The following is a 17,727-nucleotide window of genomic DNA, read 5'->3' as shown; positions in this document are numbered from 1 at the left end:
ATGTAAGTAAGTGTTGGACTTCCCTGGTGGCACAGTGGTTAAGAATCCGCTTGCCAATGCAGGGGACACAGGTTCGAGCCCTGGTCCGGGAAGATCCCACATGCTGCGGAGCAACTAAACCCGTGCGCCACAACTACTGAGCCTGCTCTCTAGAGCCCGCGAGCCACAACTACTGAGCCCGCGCACCACAACTACTGAAGCCCGCATTCCACAACTACTGAAGTCTGCACGCCTAGAGCCCATGCTCCACAACGAGAAGCCACCACAATGAGAAGCCCGCGCACCGCAACAAAGAGTAGCCCCCACTCGCCACAACCAGAGAAAGCCCACATGCAGCAACGAAGACCCAGTGCAGCCAAATTTAAATTAATTAATTAATTAAAAAAAATTTTTTTAAATGTGTTTCCCTGAGCTCTGTGAACTGCTCTAGCAAATTAATCAAACCGACAGAGAAGGTTGCAGGAACCTCAGATTTACAGTCAATGGACTGTAAACCTCAGGTGACAACAGGGACTTACAACTGGCATCTGAGTCGGGTGGGGGCAGTCTTGTGGGACTGAGTCCTCAAGCTGTGGGATCTGATGCTATCTCCAGGTAGAAAGTGACAGATTTGAGTTAAATTACTGGACACCCAGTTGGTGTTGCAGAGATTTGCCTGTTGTAGTGAAACACCTCCAACACATTTGGTGATCAGAAGTGTCAGAAGTGAAGTGTTCTGTGTGAGTAGTAAAGGAGACTCACAGGGGAAGGGAGAACTAGGTTTTCTAGTACAGGTGAGTATAATTTTCCCCTCTCTTGTCTCATCTCCCAGTCTATTTGAGGCACAGGATCACCTTCTCAGGGAGCCCTTTCCTGTCAAATCTATGTTGTTCCCACCAATACATACTGGGTAACCCCCTTTGCTGCTTTACTTTTGCTCTTAGCACATCTCCCCATTTAACATACTCTGTATTTTCCTTAGCTGTCTCTTCTGCGAAGGTATGGACACAGGGATTTTTGGCTGCTTTATTCACTGCTGTACCCCTAGACTAGAATACAGTTTGGCACATAATAGATGCTCAATAAATATGTGGTGAGTGAAGAAATCGGCCAATCAATTCCCAATTTATGGATGAGGAAACAGACACAGAGAAGTTAAGTAAGTTTGCCTGAGATCACAGCGCTAGTCAGTGGCAGAGCCAGAATACAAATTTAGGCAAACTGGCTCCAGATTACTATAGCTTGTCTAGACTAGTCTAGACTACTGGGCTACACGCCTTCCTAATGCAGAGCTTGGCATATATATATGTACCCAGTAAACATCAATTTCCTTGGTTCTCATCAAAAAATCTAGAAACAATAAATGCTGGAGAGGGTGTGGAGAAAAGGGAACACTCTTGCACTGTTGGTGGGAATGTAAATTGATACAGCCACTATGGAGAACAGTATGGAGGTTCCTTAAAAAACAAAAAAATAGAACTACCATACGACCCAGCAATCCCACTACTGGGCATATACCCTGAGAAAACCATAATTCAAAAAGAGTCATGTAACAAAATGTTCATTGCAGCTCTATTTACAATAGCCAGGACATGGAAGCAACCTAGGTGTCCATCATCGGATGAATGGATAAAGAAGATGTGGCACATATATACAATGGAATATTACTCAGCCATAAAAAGAAATGAAATGGAGGTATTTGTAATGAGGTGGATGGAGTTAGAGTCTGTCATACAGAGTGAAGTAAGTCAGAAAGAGAAAAACAAATACAGTATGCTAACACATATATATGGAATCTAAGGAAAAAAAAAAAAGGTCATGAAGAACCTAGTGGCAAGATGGGAATAAAGACACAGACCTACTAGAGAATGGACTTGAGGATATGGGGAGGGGGAGGGGTGAGATGTGACAGGGTGAGAGAGTGTCATGGACATATATACACTACCAAATGTAAAACAGATAGCTAGTGGGAAGCAGCCGCATAGCACAGGGAGATCAGCTCGGTGCTTTGTGACCACCTAGAGGGGTGGGATAGGGAGGGTGGGAGGGAGGGAGATGCAAGAGGGAAGAGATATGGGAACATATGTATATGTATAACTGATTCACTTTGTTATAAAGCAGAAACTAACACACCATTGTAAAGCAATTATGCTTCAATAAAGATGTTTAAAAAAAAAATTTCCTTGGTTCTTCAGATTTTAATCTAGGTGCCTCATGGAAGTTCTGTGCTTTGTCTTAATGAAAGAGGTGACAGAACAACAACAACAATAATAAAAATAAATCCTCCTTTACAACTTTTAAAAATCCATTTTTATAAACAATCTCAGTCTAGCTTTTGATAATGTACCTAAAACCTTTTCTTCATTAGTCGATTTTTCTTTTTCTAGCACCATTGCTCTAAAAATCGGGGGCATGTATCTATTGGATTTGGGGGGAGAATTTCAATTTTATTTAATTACAGTCAGATATATAAATATTGCTAAATTTATGAATGACTGTAATTTAACTTGTCTAAGACTTCCCATATGAATAAATTCTCACATCAGACAACAAACAACTTTTATTATAAGAGAAGTTTCCACTTATCAAATTGGTAAGGATAAAAAATATTAAAATGCTCAGTGTTGGTAAGGTGTAGGAAACTAACATCGCATATTCTGCTGGTACAAGCATAATTTGGTAGAAACATTTTGGAGGAGAATATGTAGTAAGTACCAAAAGCCTGAAAGATACACATACCGTTTGATGTACAAATTCCATTGTTAAGGACTCATACTATGGAAATAATTAAGGACTTAGGAAAAAACTTGATAGCTAGAATGTCTAAGCACTGTTACTCATAGCATGAAGTTGGAAATAGTTGATATATCCAAAAGTAGGGATTAATTGGATTATCATACATCCCCAAATGGACTACATTATAGGTGTTTACATTATGGAATGATGTTTGTATTACATAAAAAGTATAATAGAATAAGTATTATATAATCTCATATTTGTTAAAAAAATGTCTCTACATGGGAAAGATTTTGGAAGCTATTAATAATTGGTTCTTCTGGATGGGTGGATTGTGTATATTTTCTTTTGCTTATCAATATTTTCTAAGTTTTCTACAAGGAACATGCATTGCTCTCATATTTCACAAACCAAGTTGCTTTTTTTTAATTGAAAGAGTAAACGAGGGCTATTATAGTTATAATTTGGACTAAGTACTGTTAAATCACTTCTCTCATTTTTGTGACCATGCCATCCATCCCTTACTCCATAATGTACATCAGATTTTGCTTGGCTCACATGCTCTGCAATCTGGCCTCTAGGAGGGGAAATTCTTCTGGTTTAATCGTTATGGCAATAAGAGTTGAAAGAAATCTTCGATGTCATTTAATCTAGTCCTTTTCATTTTACAAAATAAGGAATTCAAGAGAAATCCGGGAAATTGGGTGATTTAATTAAGGTCACAAGGTTAGTTGAACAGCAACTACAATTCAATCTCCAGATCCCCAGTCTACTTATTCCCAAGAAATTGGCTAAATACCCCCATCAATGATCCTGGCTGCAAAGCTGGCTTTGGGAAACGGGTATATAGCAACTATAACAACAGGAAAATGCAAGAGAAATCATAAGCCAGTTGAGTAAAAACCTAGTTACTCATATAACACTAAAATGAATTCCCAAGTGTCAAAGGAAATAGGAAAACAATCGGGAGTACATAGAGGGCCTTCCATGTGGTCGGTCAAGTACTGACTCCTTTAGGAAGATACAGATTTTGAAACAGAGATTCTGCGATTAAGTCACTCACAAGAACCATGGGTGGATGACTACTACTACTGTAGAGTATGTTGATTAACTGCAATATATGCCCTTAAGTAACAAAATAGTTAATATATTTATGGTAGATTGCTAGCTTCTAAAAAAGTAATAATTATACGGCTTTTTACATTTATTTTCTTCCATGCATAAACAAAGAATATGCATAACACATACCAGTGGTTCTCAAAATGTGGTCTGCAATCCTATGGGGAGTGGTTCTTGAGACCATTTCAAGGAGTATGTGAGGTTGAAAGTATTTCATAAAAATACTAAGACATTATTTACCTTTTTCACTTGGTTGACGCCTGCACTGATGGTGAAAAGCAATGGTAGATAAAATTGTTGGCACCTTAGAACAAATCAAGGCAATGGCACCAAACTGTCCTAGTAGTCATTATATTCTTCACTGTCACTCCCTCATGCTAAAAATAATGTGAATTTCACTTTAGAAAGTCCTTGATAAGATAGTAAAAATTATTAATTTTATTAAATCTCAACCATTAAATATATGTGTGGCAAAGTAGGCATAAAGTGCACCGGCTGCATACCTGAGTACAATGGTTGTCCAGAGGATTTGGTTGTGCAAATTAAAAGCACTTGTGCAATTGACTGAATTGTGAACTGAAATAGCTGCTTTTCTCATGGAACACCATTTATACTTGAAAAAATGACTGACAGACAAACCATGGTTACTCAGACTTAAGTGTTTCGCAGAAATCCTCTCAAAAAAGGAACATAGTAAGGCTGTCACTTCAAGGAAAACAACTGATAGTATTTGTTACCGATGATAAAATTTCAGCTTTCAAATGAAAATCAGAATTTTGAAAAATTGTATCTGCCACCATGAGCTTGCCAGCTTTCTAGTATTTGAAGACTTTTATGATGGGATGATGATATTAAGGAATATGATTATTTGATAATGTAAAATATGTCAACATTAGGAAGCTATGTATAACACAGTGAGCCACTATTTTCCAAATGAATAGTGTTTGATATTACAAAATCATGCATAGATAAGACTCATTCCAAGTGTAAGACAGCCTATGGATTTTAACGTAACAGTAAGAAAAAGTACGTTGATAGTTTCATATTTCACATTGCAACCATTCTTAAAAAAACTACCCCTTGTCAAACTTTGATGTGATATCAAAGAATACCCATGATTATCTAAAAAGTCTATTAAAATTAAAATACTTTTCTTTTTCCAACTATATGACAGGTGGGATTTTCTTCATCTTCTTAAAACAAAACGAACCAGTGCAACAGAATAAACACGGAAGCAGATGTAAGAATCCAGCTACCTTCTATTAAGTCACACATTTGTTTTGCAAAAACACAAAACGATGTCACTCCTAGGATGGTTCTTATTTAAAAATAAATAAATAAATAAAACAAGTGTTGATGAAGATGTGGAAAAACTGGAACTCTTGTGCTTTGCCAATAGAGTGTAAAATGGTACAGCTGCTGTGGAAAACAGTAAGGTGGTTCCTCAAAAATTAAACAAAGAATTATCATGTGATCCAGTAACCCCCCTTCTAGGTACCTATCCCAGAGAATTGAAATTAGAGACTTAAACAGAAATGTGCATGCCAATGATCATAGCAGCATTACTCAAAGTAGCCAAAAGTTGGAAACAACCCAAAGTCCATGGATGAATGGGTGGACAAATAAAATGGGGTATATCCATACAACAGAATACTACTCAGCCTTAAAAAAGAAGGAAATTCTGACACATGCTACAACATGGATGAAGCTTAAAGACATTATGCTAAGTGAAATAAGCCAGTCGCAGAAGAACAGATATTGTAAGATTCCCCTAGTATGAAGTACCTAAAGTAGTCAAATTCAAAGAGACAGAAAGAATAGTGGTTACCAGGTACTGGAAGAGGGGATAATGAGAAGTTTCAGTTTGGGATGATGAAAAAGTTCTGGAGATGGATAGTGGTAATGATTACATAACAATGTGAATGTACTTAATGCCACTGAATTGTGCACTTAAAAATGATTAAAATGGTAAATTTTATGTATATTTTACCACAATTAAAAAAAAAAAAACCCAAAGGAAAAAAATCCACAATATCACTCTTCTCACTGATTTTTTTGGCGATGTTTTGGAAAATAGTTATTTTTTGTTAAAAATGTTATTTATGCATGTAATGAATTTATTACTGTTTTAAAAATAAACTAATAAATACTTAAAAAATCTCCCCGGTTTCATTTCTAATATGGTAAATATGGAAAGATATAACCCACATAAACAGAAGCTCTTAGGTCCTCAGCAATTTTTGAGTGGTAAAGAGGTCCTGAGACCAAAAAGTTTGAGAACTACTGTCATATATGAAATTTATTCTCTCTTCTCACACCTGCGTTAAAGGAAGATATGTATTTCTTCACTTGTTGGTACAGCTTCATTTGAGAGCTATACCACTTGCAGCCTGCAGACTAAAAGGACAGTCTGAAATATGGTCAAAATCATCACATTAACTCTGTATGATCACTACTGTCCCCAGATGCGCCCAAACTATAAGGACTGAGCAGCCTAAAGCTCCACACAGATGAGTGGCAACGTACAACAGAAAACTGATAAAAAGCTTACAGGCTGATTGCTAGGTTCTAAAGTGGTTTTATAAGGATCTAGCAAGAAAAACACATTTCCCTTTTTCTAGTTGGTTCTTCATTCAGATTTTCAGTTCAAAGCTAGATTTGGGAATGCGGGTGGTAGTGGCATTGTTTCTGAAAACCATTCCATCCAGCGCATCCGTGCAAAGAATTTAATTCTCTCACCATCTCGCTACTGGTCTATGGCACAGGGGTGTGGCGAGGGCGCTAAGGAAGCAGTCTAAAACAGCAGCTGGGGCTGCACCAAACCGTGACCAAGCAATCATTTCCTCCATTTGGGGCCACGTCAATTAGCCCCGGCCAGAGGCCGAATGTTTTATGCTAAGTAAATAAAAAGGAAATTAGAAAGCATGGACGGAAATAAGCAGCAAAATCATAGCGGCTTCATCTTGTGCGAGTGTTAAACGATGTGTATGCTAACGATGTGCATGAGGGGTAAATGAGAATTGTTATTCGAGTCTACAGCTGCTGGCACTGTTAACGACAGGTCTGCTGTTCTGGATGGGGACGAAAGTCAAATGATTTTCTTATCCCGACCATCTTTCTGCCATTCGTTTTGGGCTGGGCCTGGGACCAGTCTCACTGCTTGCAGCTGAGGCAGTCCCAAACAAAGGGGAATGGACGCCCTCTCAAGGGAGCGGATGAAGGAAAAGTGGCCCCAAGTTCCCGCGCCAGTTGTCCCTCGGGGTAGACCATGCGGACTGTGGGGAGGGAGGGTTCCAGAAGCGTCGGAGTGGTGCTGTCTGGAAAGGCTGGGCGGAGGCGCCTGGCAGTGACGGGGCAGAAGACCCCGCTCTGCCCAAGGTCAAGGTTAACCCGCGCACGGGAGGTACCTGTGGAGGCTTCGCACAGCCGAAAAGCACTGGGCGATCATGGGAGCGCCGAAAGGCGACGGAGGCTGAGGGCGCGCTGTCCTCCGCTTTGGGGGTGAGGGATTCGGGACGCCAGGAAGCCGCGCGGCGGCCTAGCAGAAGAGGCAAGAGCAGCGGCGGCAGCGAGCTCCGCCTGAACCCTCCCACGTGCGGCAGCTCCACGCCGGCGCCCACTTCAGCCCCGCCCCGGCCCCGCCCCGGCCCCGCCCCGGCCTGCGCCCTGCCCCGCCCCGCGCCCGCTCCGCGCCCCGCCCTGTGCGTCTTGCACCGCCCCGGGGGCGGTTCTGGCGAGGCTCATCAGCTGGGTTGAAGCGCACAGCTGGGTGGGCTAAGAGGTGGCGGCGGTCTGGGAGCCGGGGAAGTTTGGGCCACCGCTCGCAGTGCTGCGCTTCGAAGCCAGGCTCAAGCCCGGAGAACGAGGGGGCGGCGGACCGACTTACGGACGCCCTCGGGCCCGCTGCCACCGTCTCGCGTCCTCTTCCCTGGTAAGGGGCTTCTGTATGGGAGGGGTCCGTCTCCCGCCGCCCCAGACCGGGCCTGCACCGCGCACCCGCAGCAAACCCCGTCAGGGCCAAGGCGAGGCCTGGGTACCGAAGGGAGGGAGATGGAGGTCGATGTGCTCTGGGGAGAGGAAGGGGGAGAAGCCCGGAGGAGGTTGCCCTTCTCCATTTCCCCTCGCACCCCCGCTCCCCTCCCCCCCACCCCATTCTCTTTTCACCATTTTGCCCTGGGGCCTTATTTAGTACTTGCAACCCCGTGGCCTATTGGCTGGGCTCGCTTTTAAAATAAGCACACAAATAATAAACGTGCTAGTGGTGGGTACCACACCCTGGCTTTGAATTAGGGAACCTGGGGAGCAGATGGATGATTCGATTTAGTGGAAATAAGCCATTAATGCCTGATGGCCCTGCGCCACCGTTTGGATGCGATAGTATTCCATGTGAATGAACATGACCCAGAGCTTCCAGTTTGTCCACGAGAGCACAGCTACTGCAGAGAGCATTGGTCGGTTTGTAGTATCCATCGACTTAGGCAATGATTTTCTGACATGTCTGTTGATTGAATAGAAATGCCGTTTTTATTAAAAATGACACTCAATGGCTGAACAACCTTTCCCTAATATATTTCCTCATCACATAACTGTCTCCACCTACAAAAGTAGGTGGAGTGTAAATTGTGCATACATTTGGAAAAAATCTCATGAAACAGGGGAAAATACTCAGCGTGGATCAGCTTCTGAGTCAGCAGTATGAAATCTCCCTCAATTTAGTACTAAAGCCTTTTGGGGATTTCTATATCTGTATCTATTATACCCCTGTCCTTTTCTGGATCTGTACCATATAAACTGTTAAGATACAGTGAACTATTCAGTGAGAATCTAAGCTATGTTGTACATGTTTTGAGAAAGATTTTACTTTTGCAAGTTTTAACATAACCTAATATTACTGGGTGTAAATGAAAATGTCATACATTAGCATTATCTATACTTTGTGCTCTCTTGACTCTTTAAAAAGAAAGGAGTGAAGATAGTACAGGCTTTTTACTTTTAATGTAATTTTTGACCCTTGTGATTTATAATCTTCTTCACTGATTCTTTAAAATTACTTATTTCAGTGTTTTCCTTTTTCTTATCAAGGAAAAGTGTTTAAACTTTAAAAATGTCATCCATCAAGCACCTAGTTTATGCAGTTATTCGTTTCTTACGGGAACAAAGTCAGATGGATGCTTATACTTCAGATGAGCAAGAAAGTTTGGAAGGTAGGCACCTGTTCTCTATGTTCATTTGTGTTATAAGTAAAGACTAAAATAGTTATAAGCGTGACTTTATGATCTGTTGTATCAAAATCAGAACATTTTGTTGATTTTTCAAGGAGAGAGACCTTACAATAAGGTTATGGTGTTTTCATTCTCTGAGGCTTGTTTTGTTTTTTTCAAATAACAACAAGAGGACTATTGTTTTTTATTTATTTTAAAAATTATTTTATTTTATTTATTTTTGGCTGCATTGGGTCTTGGTTGCTGCACTTGGGCTTTTGGCGAGTGGGGGCTACTCTTCGTTGCGGTGCGCGGGCTTCTCATTGCGGTGGCTTCTCTTGTTGCAGCGCACGGGCACTAGGGCACGCAGGCTTCAGTAGTTGTGGCTCGTGGGCTCAGTAGTTGTGGCTTGCGGGCTCCAGAGCGCAGGCTCAGTAGTGTGGTGCATGGGCTTAGTTGCTCCGTGGCATGTGGGATCTTCCCGGACCAGGGTTTGAACCCGTTTCCCCTGCATTGGCAGGTGGATTCTTAACCACTGCGCCACCAGGGAAGCCCAACTATTGTTTATTTATTGAACAACTATTATGTGTCAGAACTATGCTACTCATATTGTAGGGAAATTTTTCTCCACAGTAACTGTTAAGTTAGTTATTATCTGCATTCAACAGATAAGTAAATGAAAGCAGATAAAGTAATATAACACAGCTAATATGTGACAAAGCTGAGATTCAAATCCTGGTTCTTACTTTGAAGATCTTGTTGTCTCTTCCTAATAGGAAAGCATCCAGTTTAGAGTCAATATATGAAAACACCTTAGTCATCATAAAAGCACTATGCAAGTCTAATAATTATATCACTATTAAGCTCTGATAACTTCCTCTTGGGGGACTTGAAATAAGAGGATTTCACCCTTGTCTATGTTAGCTTTAAATATTAGATTCAGTAATCTGTAAAGTTGAGCAGGACTTGGATGATAGCATCACATGTTTCCTTGACACCATCTTTTCTGCTTCATGTTTATGCATTAGAAATTTTAAATTCAGTATAGCCATAACAAGATAGAATTCTGCAGCTGGGCTTGTGGAGGTTCAATGAGCCCAGCTTCCGTGTGGCCTAAAGATTTAATTATTGCAATGAGACAGTACATTTGAGAGAATTTAATAAAAGTACAATTTGAATTGCCCATCTTGAGCTGTTTCTCCTCTAAAGGGGACACATCTATTAATTTCAACAAGTACTTCCCTTGTGAATATGCTTTTAGGAAGTTGGGATGAAAATTGGGCATTTGCTCTAAATCTGCTTGCAATCTGGTGAGATTATCTTTCCAGGTGGCAGTGAAAGGAGCTGGTGACACACAGTTGGAGATTGCAATCAGTCCATTAGGGTCTTTTTGTCCTCCTTTATGGTTAGACCATGTGAAGATAAAGGCGACTGGTTATCTAAGGAAAATGTTGTTTATGGTGCTCTGTAGCAAACAGATAAATGGAATCATTTAATAAAAGATGTTTTTTTTCTCATCAAAGGCAGTATAATACTTTTAAGGGCCAGAAAGAAAATTGAGAGTTTTTTAAAAACCAAGATGTTGTGTCCTATTTTTAGGATGGTATTTGGCCAAAACTATGTGCCTTCAGCTGTGTGTTATATGGGAGTCAGAAGTGGTGCCAATTGTTTTTGACCAACCCCTATTTTTGACTCTGTGAGTCTAATTTAATTGAACATGAAATCATGTGGAAATGTCTGCCCACCTTCTAGACATTTAAAAAAGCCCTAGGAGGACTTCCCTGGTGGCGCAGTGGTTAAGAATCCGCCTGCCAGTGCAGGGGACACAGGTTCGAGCCCTGGTCCAGGAAGATCCCACATGCCGAGGAGCAGCTAAGCCTGTGCGCCACAACTACTGAGCCTGCGCTCTAGAGCCTGCGAGCCACAACTACTGAGCCCATGTGCCACAACTACTGAAGCCCACATGCCCTAGTGCCCGTGCTCCGCAACAAGAGAAGCTACCGCAATGAGAAGCCTGTGCACTGCAAGGAAGACTAGCCCCCGCTCGTTGCAACTAGAGAAAGCCTGTGTGCAGCAATGAAGATCCAACGCAGCCAAAAGTAATAAATAAATAAATAAAATAAAAAAGCCCTAGGAGAGGAGCCTAAGTTCTCATACCGGCTTTACCACTACAGTGAAGCTGAGGTATTGTCAGCTTTGAGCCTTGTCATCAGATTATGTCACTCACTCCTAATTATTGTCATCTGCTGACATCTGCTTCATGTTTTGACTATCGTGGCTCCTGCTCACTGTCTCTCTGGCAGTACTCCTGTCTTAATTCTTGGCAATTGTAATACACTCATACATGATTCTTCCAGTTCTCTCCCACTTGGTTCCTTGACCTTCTCTACTCCAGTGATCTCAACCACTTTCACTTGCTTGGTCATACCCTAGACCAGTGGTTCTCAATTTGGGGCAATTTTGTAGTATCTGGAGATATTTTGGTTGTTACGACTGGGGGGGCTGGTATTATTGACATCTAGTTGGTAGAGGCCGTGGATGCTGCTAAAGATACTACAAATGCTCAGGACAGTCCCGAACAATAAAGAATTGTCTAGTCCAAAACGTCAGTAGTTGCTGAGGTTGAGAAACTCTTCCCTAGACCTTGTTATTGTTATCCTCCATAATCTCTATCTTAAACATTTCACTTCTGCTGCCTGTCTTTCCAGCTCACTCCCTATAGAATCCCTACCCCAACAATTCTTTGACCTACCAATACCTCCAAGCTGTTGATCCCTTACCTTTTCACACCCCTCTTCTTACCCAGCTTAAATTCCATTGTTGATCATTATAATCATGCTGGTGTATATGGCTCCCTTTCTTGTAAAACCCAACCTTGTTTGAATCCAGCTCTCCACCTACTCCATGCACATATCCATGTGACTGTGTATAGATGGAATGAAACACCCGGGTTTACTGACTAGTCCCACTTTGAGTTCATGACTGTGAGCCTCAAGTGGACCTTTAATGCTGCCCTCTGTTCCAAGTTCATTCATTTTTTGCTCTCTAGATGACCACTTTAACACTTTCTCATGCCTTCTCAAAACCCCAAACCTCCTCCCCCGTACTCACTTTTTGTTGATGACCTTGGTTCTTACTCCATCAAGAAAATTGAAGTAATAAGAAAACAACTTCCACAGACTCTCTCTGCCCCATCTACCCACCTACCAGCATCTATACTCACATACTCTGCCTGTCTGCTTGTCTAACTATTACCATATACTATGGATTAAATATTTGTGTCCTCCCAAAATTCATATGTTGAAACCTAATGCCCAGTGTGATAGTATTAGGAGGTGGGGTCCTCATGACTGGGATTAGTGCCCTTATGAAGGAGACCCCAGAGAGCTCCCTCACTCCTTCTACCGTGTGAGGACACAGCAAGAAGGTGCCGTCTGTGAACCAGAAAGCAGGTCCTCACCAGATGTTGAGTCTGCTGGCACCTTGATCTTGCACTTCCCAGTCTCCAGAACTATCAGCCACCCAGTCTATGGTATTCTGTCATAGAAGCCCAGGCTGACTAAGATACCATAGATGAACTATCCATTGTCCTTTCTAACTGAAACTCCTCTACTCGCAGACTGGATTCCATCCTGTCTCACCTACTCCAGGCTCTCACTTAGTTATTTTACCCTCCTTGTCTTACATGAGCAAATTTTCAATCTCTTCTAGATCATTTCCATCAGAATATAAACTTTCTCCCTTCTTAAAAATTCAAAAACAACAATTAATTATTCTTGCCATACTACTACCTACCCCTCCCCCCACTGAAATATTGCCTGCTTTTTTTTGTTTCTCTTTTGCTGGAAAGCTCTTTGAAAGAATTATCTATACTTGCTTTCTGCAATTCCTCTCCTGTCCTTCTTCCTTCCTTCCTTCCTAATATTTATTTATTTATTTATTTTTGGCTGCGTTGTGTCTTAGTTGCAGCATGCGGGATCTTTTGTTGCAGTGTGTGAGCTCTTCGTTGTGGCACACGGGCTTTTCTCTAGTTGTGGCATGTGGGCTCCAGAGCTCATGGGCTCTGTAGTTGCGGCACATGGGCTCAGTAGTTGTGATGCGTAGGCTTAGTTGCCCTGCGGCATGTGGGATCTTAGTTCCCTGACCAGGGATCCAACCCGCATCCCCTGCATTGGAAGGCAGATTCTTAACCACTGGACCACCAAGGGAAGTCCCATCTCCTACTCTTTCTTAAGCACTCCAGATAGGCCTTTGCCTCCATCTCTCCACTCATACTGTTCTCATCAAGGTTATCAGCAATTTCTGTGTTAGGTAGTTCAGTGGTCAGTTTTCAGTCTTCATCTGACTTACTAGCTGCCTCTGATAAAGTTGATGATGGTTCCCTCATCCCTCTCCCCCCACGTACTTTATTCACTTGGCTTCCAGGATACCTCATACTCTTTTGGTTTTCTTCTAATCTCATTGTTTGCTCTTTCTCTGTTTCCTTTGCTTGTTCCTCTTGTTTTCCCTCACCTGGAATATCCAGGGTCCAGTGCTCGATCTTCTTCTCTTCATTATCTGCACTCACTTTTTTGATGATACAGTTCAGCTTCTTGGCCTTAAATATTCTTTTTTATATGCTGATATCTCTCAAATGTATGCCCTCAGGTCAGACCTTTCTTCTGAACTCCAGACTTCTATATCTAACTGCCTACCACCTATCTCCACTTATATGTCTAACGGGCATCTCAAGTTGAACATTTCCAAAACTGAACTCCTGATCCTCCCACCCAAAATCTGTTCTATTCCACAACTTCCCTAACTCAGTTGATGACAACTCCATCTTTTCAGTTGCTCTGGCCAAAAGTTTTGTTATCATTCTGGACTCTTGTCTTTCTCTTAGACTCTGCATCTAACTGTTCAATAAATCTTGTTGGCTGTGACTTCAAAGGATATCTTGACTTTTTCCCACCTCCACTGATATTACCCCTGGATAGAACTAAGTATTTATTTTACGGTGATGGCCTCTAACTGGTCTCTCTGCTTCTATAACTGCTGCTTTATTGACTTTTCTAAACGCAGCCACCAGTGATCCTTTAAAACAGACTGTGTCAGATTCCATCATTTTTCCACTCAAAATCTTGAGGGGCTTCCTTGGTGGCGCAGTGGTTGAGAATCTGCCTGCCAATGAAGGGGACATGGGTTCGAGCCCTGGTCTGGGAAGATCCCACATGCCGCCGAGCAACTGGGCCCGTGAGCCACAATTACTGAGCCTGCGCGTCTGGAGCCTGTGCTCCGCAACAAGAGAGGCCGTGATAGTGAGAGGCCCGCGCACCGCGATGAAGAGTGGCCCCCGCTCGCCGCAACTAGAGAAAGCCCTCGCACAGAAACGAAGACCCAACACAGCTAAAAATAAATAAATTAATTAAAAAAAAAAAATCTTGCAGTGACTCTTCATGTTACTCAGTCATTGTTTAAAGGATCTGTATAACTGGGACTTCCGTGATGTGTTGTTCACAGACTCCTCCGCTTTCTCGTTTGACTTGAGTCAAATTAGCTTCCTCACTCTGAATGCACCAAATGCTCTTTCCTAAAGGCCTTTGCTCCAGTTGTTTTATCTGCCTAGAATGTTCTTCCCCCAGATAATGGTAATATCCCCATCTCTGTCAAGTCCTCTTTCCTGAATGAGGCCTTCCCTGAGCATGCCATTAAATCTGCAGCCTGCTTCCCTGCTCTGCTCCCCACGCTCCCATCCTCTTCCCCCTGTTCTACTTTGTATAGTTTACTGTTTACAGTCTACGTCTCCATCCCCCACTGCAACGGCAGCCCCAAGCAGTCAGGAATCTCTTCTGTTTTATTCACTGTTATATACAAAGCTCCTAGAAAAGCGCCTGACACATGATAGGTGCTCAATAAATATTTGTTCAATTGAATTGATGAATTGAATCAAGTGATCCTGGGCATCTCACTCACATGGTCTGTTTCTTTTTTCTTTTCTTTTTTTTTTAATTCTGGCACTTAGTAGATATGTATTCTTTTTTTTTTTTTAAATTAATTAATTAATTAATTTATGGCTGTGTTGGGTCTTCGTTTCTGTGCGAGGGCTTTCTCCAGTTGCGGCGAGCGAGGGCCACTCTTCATCGCGGTGCGCGGGCCTCTCACTATCGCGGCCTCTCTTGTTGCGGAGCACAGGCTCCAGACGCGCAGGCTCAGTAATTGTGGCTCACGGGCCCAGTTGCTCCGTGGCATGTGGGATCTTCCCAGACCAGGGCTCGAACCCGTGTCCCCTGCATTGGCAGGCAGATTCTCAACCACTGCGCCACCAGGGAAGCCCCTGGTCTGTTTCTTAATTTCTAAGTCTGTTAGGTGGAGCTCTCTGCCCCCTCCATCTAATAGATTTGTCAAGACAATCAGAATTAGTGATGGCAGGTAACATAGCATATGGAAGCTTTAGTATAAAGTGCTATATAGATGGGATATGGTATTATTGAGAATTCTTCGCTTGTCCTTCTCCTTATCAGTACCAAACAGACTATTATTGTTTGGTGTTAAAGTGGAGCAAAACTGTATATAGAATTTCTTTAGATTTTTATGATTTATTCCTGAGCATAACCTTCTGAAAGGAGGATCACATATAATAATCCCTGTTTCATAAATGAAAATCTTGAGGTAAAAGTAAGATAAATTATTGCACCCAGGTTATTAGTTTTTTTTTTCTGGATTAATAATGATAATAAACGTCCTGAGTTCCAAGGCTGTGGTAGGTTTTTTCACTGAACCATTTATCTCTCTAAATATGTGTTAGTGTTGAACACTAAACATTTTGGCAGCAAGTTTACATATCAAAACAATTGTGTTTACTTAATGTGGAATCTAAAATAGTCAAACGCATAGAAGCACAGAGCAGAATGGTGGTTGCCAGGGGCTGGGGTAAGAGGAAATGGGGAGGTAATGGTCAAAGGGTACAAAGTTTCAGTTATGCAAAATAAATAAGTTCTAGAGACCTACTGTTCAGCACAGTGCCTATAGCTAACTGGATTGTATACTTAAAATCTAGTAAGAGGGTAGATCTTATGTTAAGTGTCCTTAACACGTACACACACACACACACACCCCCCAATAAAGGGGACAAGAGGAAATGTTGGGAAGTGATGGGTATGTACATGTCTGTGGCCTTGATGGTGGTGACGGTTTCACAGGTGTATTCTTATCCCCAAGCTTGTTGAGTTGTGTCCATTAAATATGTGCCGCTTCTTACATGTCAGTCATACTTCAGTAAAGTGATTTTAAAACAGACGAACAATTGTGTTTAAAAAAAACCCCAAACAGCCACCTCCTTTAGTAATACTTGATTGTGTCTAGAATGTGCCAGATCTGTGTTCCAAGGTCAGTGGCAGCAGAGGTAAAGGAGCTGGACTGGATTGCCTCAACAAGTTAGAGTGTAAAAATCCCTCATATTTTTATGTGGCCTTTTCCCCTGTCAGTGTTTAGCTGTGAAGTTCCATACTCTGGTTCCGGTTAAGGCCTTGGTTGGGTTCTAGCCACCTTTCACAAGGCTGTGAATTAATGTTTTGGGGGGAATAAGTGCTCTCTTCTGCAGATTTTATTGTTTCTATTTCCTCTGAAATTAAACTGTTACTTCCACTGTAAACAAAGTCGTAGATTAAATTTATTGAGCATCTATTATTTGCCAGGCTGTGTTAAAGTCAAAAGGTAAATAAAATATAGGCCTTATCGTCAAGGAGACAGTCTAATATGGGAGACCAATGTTTTAAGTGCATGTAATGTAGTATGTGTGATAAGTACGATACTAGAAACACGTACCAGCTAGCTACATGGCACAGTAAAGTAAATGACCAATATGATCAGGGAAGAAAGATGCCGATCAAAAATACATATATACATATACATACATGTATTATTATGAATAATAATTGATTTTTAATTGATTGTCTTCATGGCAATGAGAGCCTATTTTCTTGTGGCCCAGTGTGTTTAGTGCAAGTACAACTGAAGTACAAGAACAACTACTTAGTAAGGATAGAAAGGGAGAGAATGAGGGTTGGGTGAACAGTGCATTATTTTCTTTCTAAAAGACACTTTGACTTTTGGTAGTTGGTAACTCAGTTTGTTATTCAGTCCCTTTTCTCAGGAGAATTGATCTGTGGATAGTGACAGTAATAGTGTTTCTTTTATGATAGAGGTAATTTTCTCAGGATCATAATGTGTCTTTTAAAAGTCATACACAAATGTAATTGGATCTATAGTAAGTCAGAGTAAGACAGATACCCTATGATCTCTCTTATATGTAGAATCTAAAAAATAAATAATAATAATAATAAAAACCCAAGCTCATAGATACAGAGAACAGATTGGTGGTTGCCAGAGACAGGGAGTGAGGAATGGGAGAATGGGTGACCTGTTTTTAATTTTTGTTTTTGGTTTAAACAAACTGAATTAAAAAAAAAAAAAGAAGTCCTACACAAATGTAAGTGAATGTATTCCACACTGTCTAGAAGTACACTGGACATTTTGGCTACATCCCCATCTTGTTGAGCCAGAAGAGAATTCTTTTTCAAAGGAGAGGACTCTCAGGATAAGAATCTGCCTCCATTCCCCTCAGTGAGGACTTGTAAAAAGGGCAGGATATGCTTTCTTCACTGTTTTTGCCCTAGTTTAGGCTCCTTGTTTGTTTAGGTCATTGATGTAGGAA

At 41.5% G+C, this 17,727-nt stretch overlaps 2 protein-coding genes across 4 annotated transcripts in view; one reads left to right on the top strand and one right to left on the bottom strand.

Annotated features, from left to right (window-relative positions):
• The window catches only part of NLN (neurolysin), a 97,693-nt gene extending 90,257 nt beyond the window's left edge, over positions 1-7,436 (bottom strand). Inside the window, exon 1 of one of the 2 annotated variants that reach the window (XM_036848842.1) lies at positions 7,242-7,436. In XM_036848842.1, coding sequence (XP_036704737.1) covers positions 7,242-7,282 — 41 coding nt within the window. In that variant the 5' untranslated portion in view covers positions 7,283-7,436. The remainder of the gene's footprint in view (positions 1-7,241) is intronic. The other variant, XM_036848843.1, reaches the window with a different exon arrangement.
• Positions 7,437-7,558: 122 nt separating this feature from the next.
• Positions 7,559-17,727, top strand: part of SGTB (small glutamine rich tetratricopeptide repeat containing beta) — a 48,516-nt gene continuing 38,347 nt past the window's right edge. Inside the window, exons 1-2 of one of the 2 annotated variants that reach the window (XM_036848598.1) lie at positions 7,559-7,765; positions 8,917-9,038. In XM_036848598.1, the coding sequence (XP_036704493.1) occupies positions 8,939-9,038 (100 nt within the window). In that variant the 5' untranslated portion in view covers positions 7,559-7,765; positions 8,917-8,938. The remainder of the gene's footprint in view (positions 7,766-8,916; positions 9,039-17,727) is intronic. The other variant, XM_036848597.1, reaches the window with a different exon arrangement.

The sequence above is a fragment of the Balaenoptera musculus genome, chromosome 3 (genome assembly GCF_009873245.2).
Source record: "Balaenoptera musculus isolate JJ_BM4_2016_0621 chromosome 3, mBalMus1.pri.v3, whole genome shotgun sequence".
Lineage (NCBI taxonomy): Eukaryota > Metazoa > Chordata > Mammalia > Artiodactyla > Balaenopteridae > Balaenoptera > Balaenoptera musculus.
Note: the sequence above shows the minus strand (reverse complement) of the source record. Positions and strands in the feature narration are given on the sequence as shown.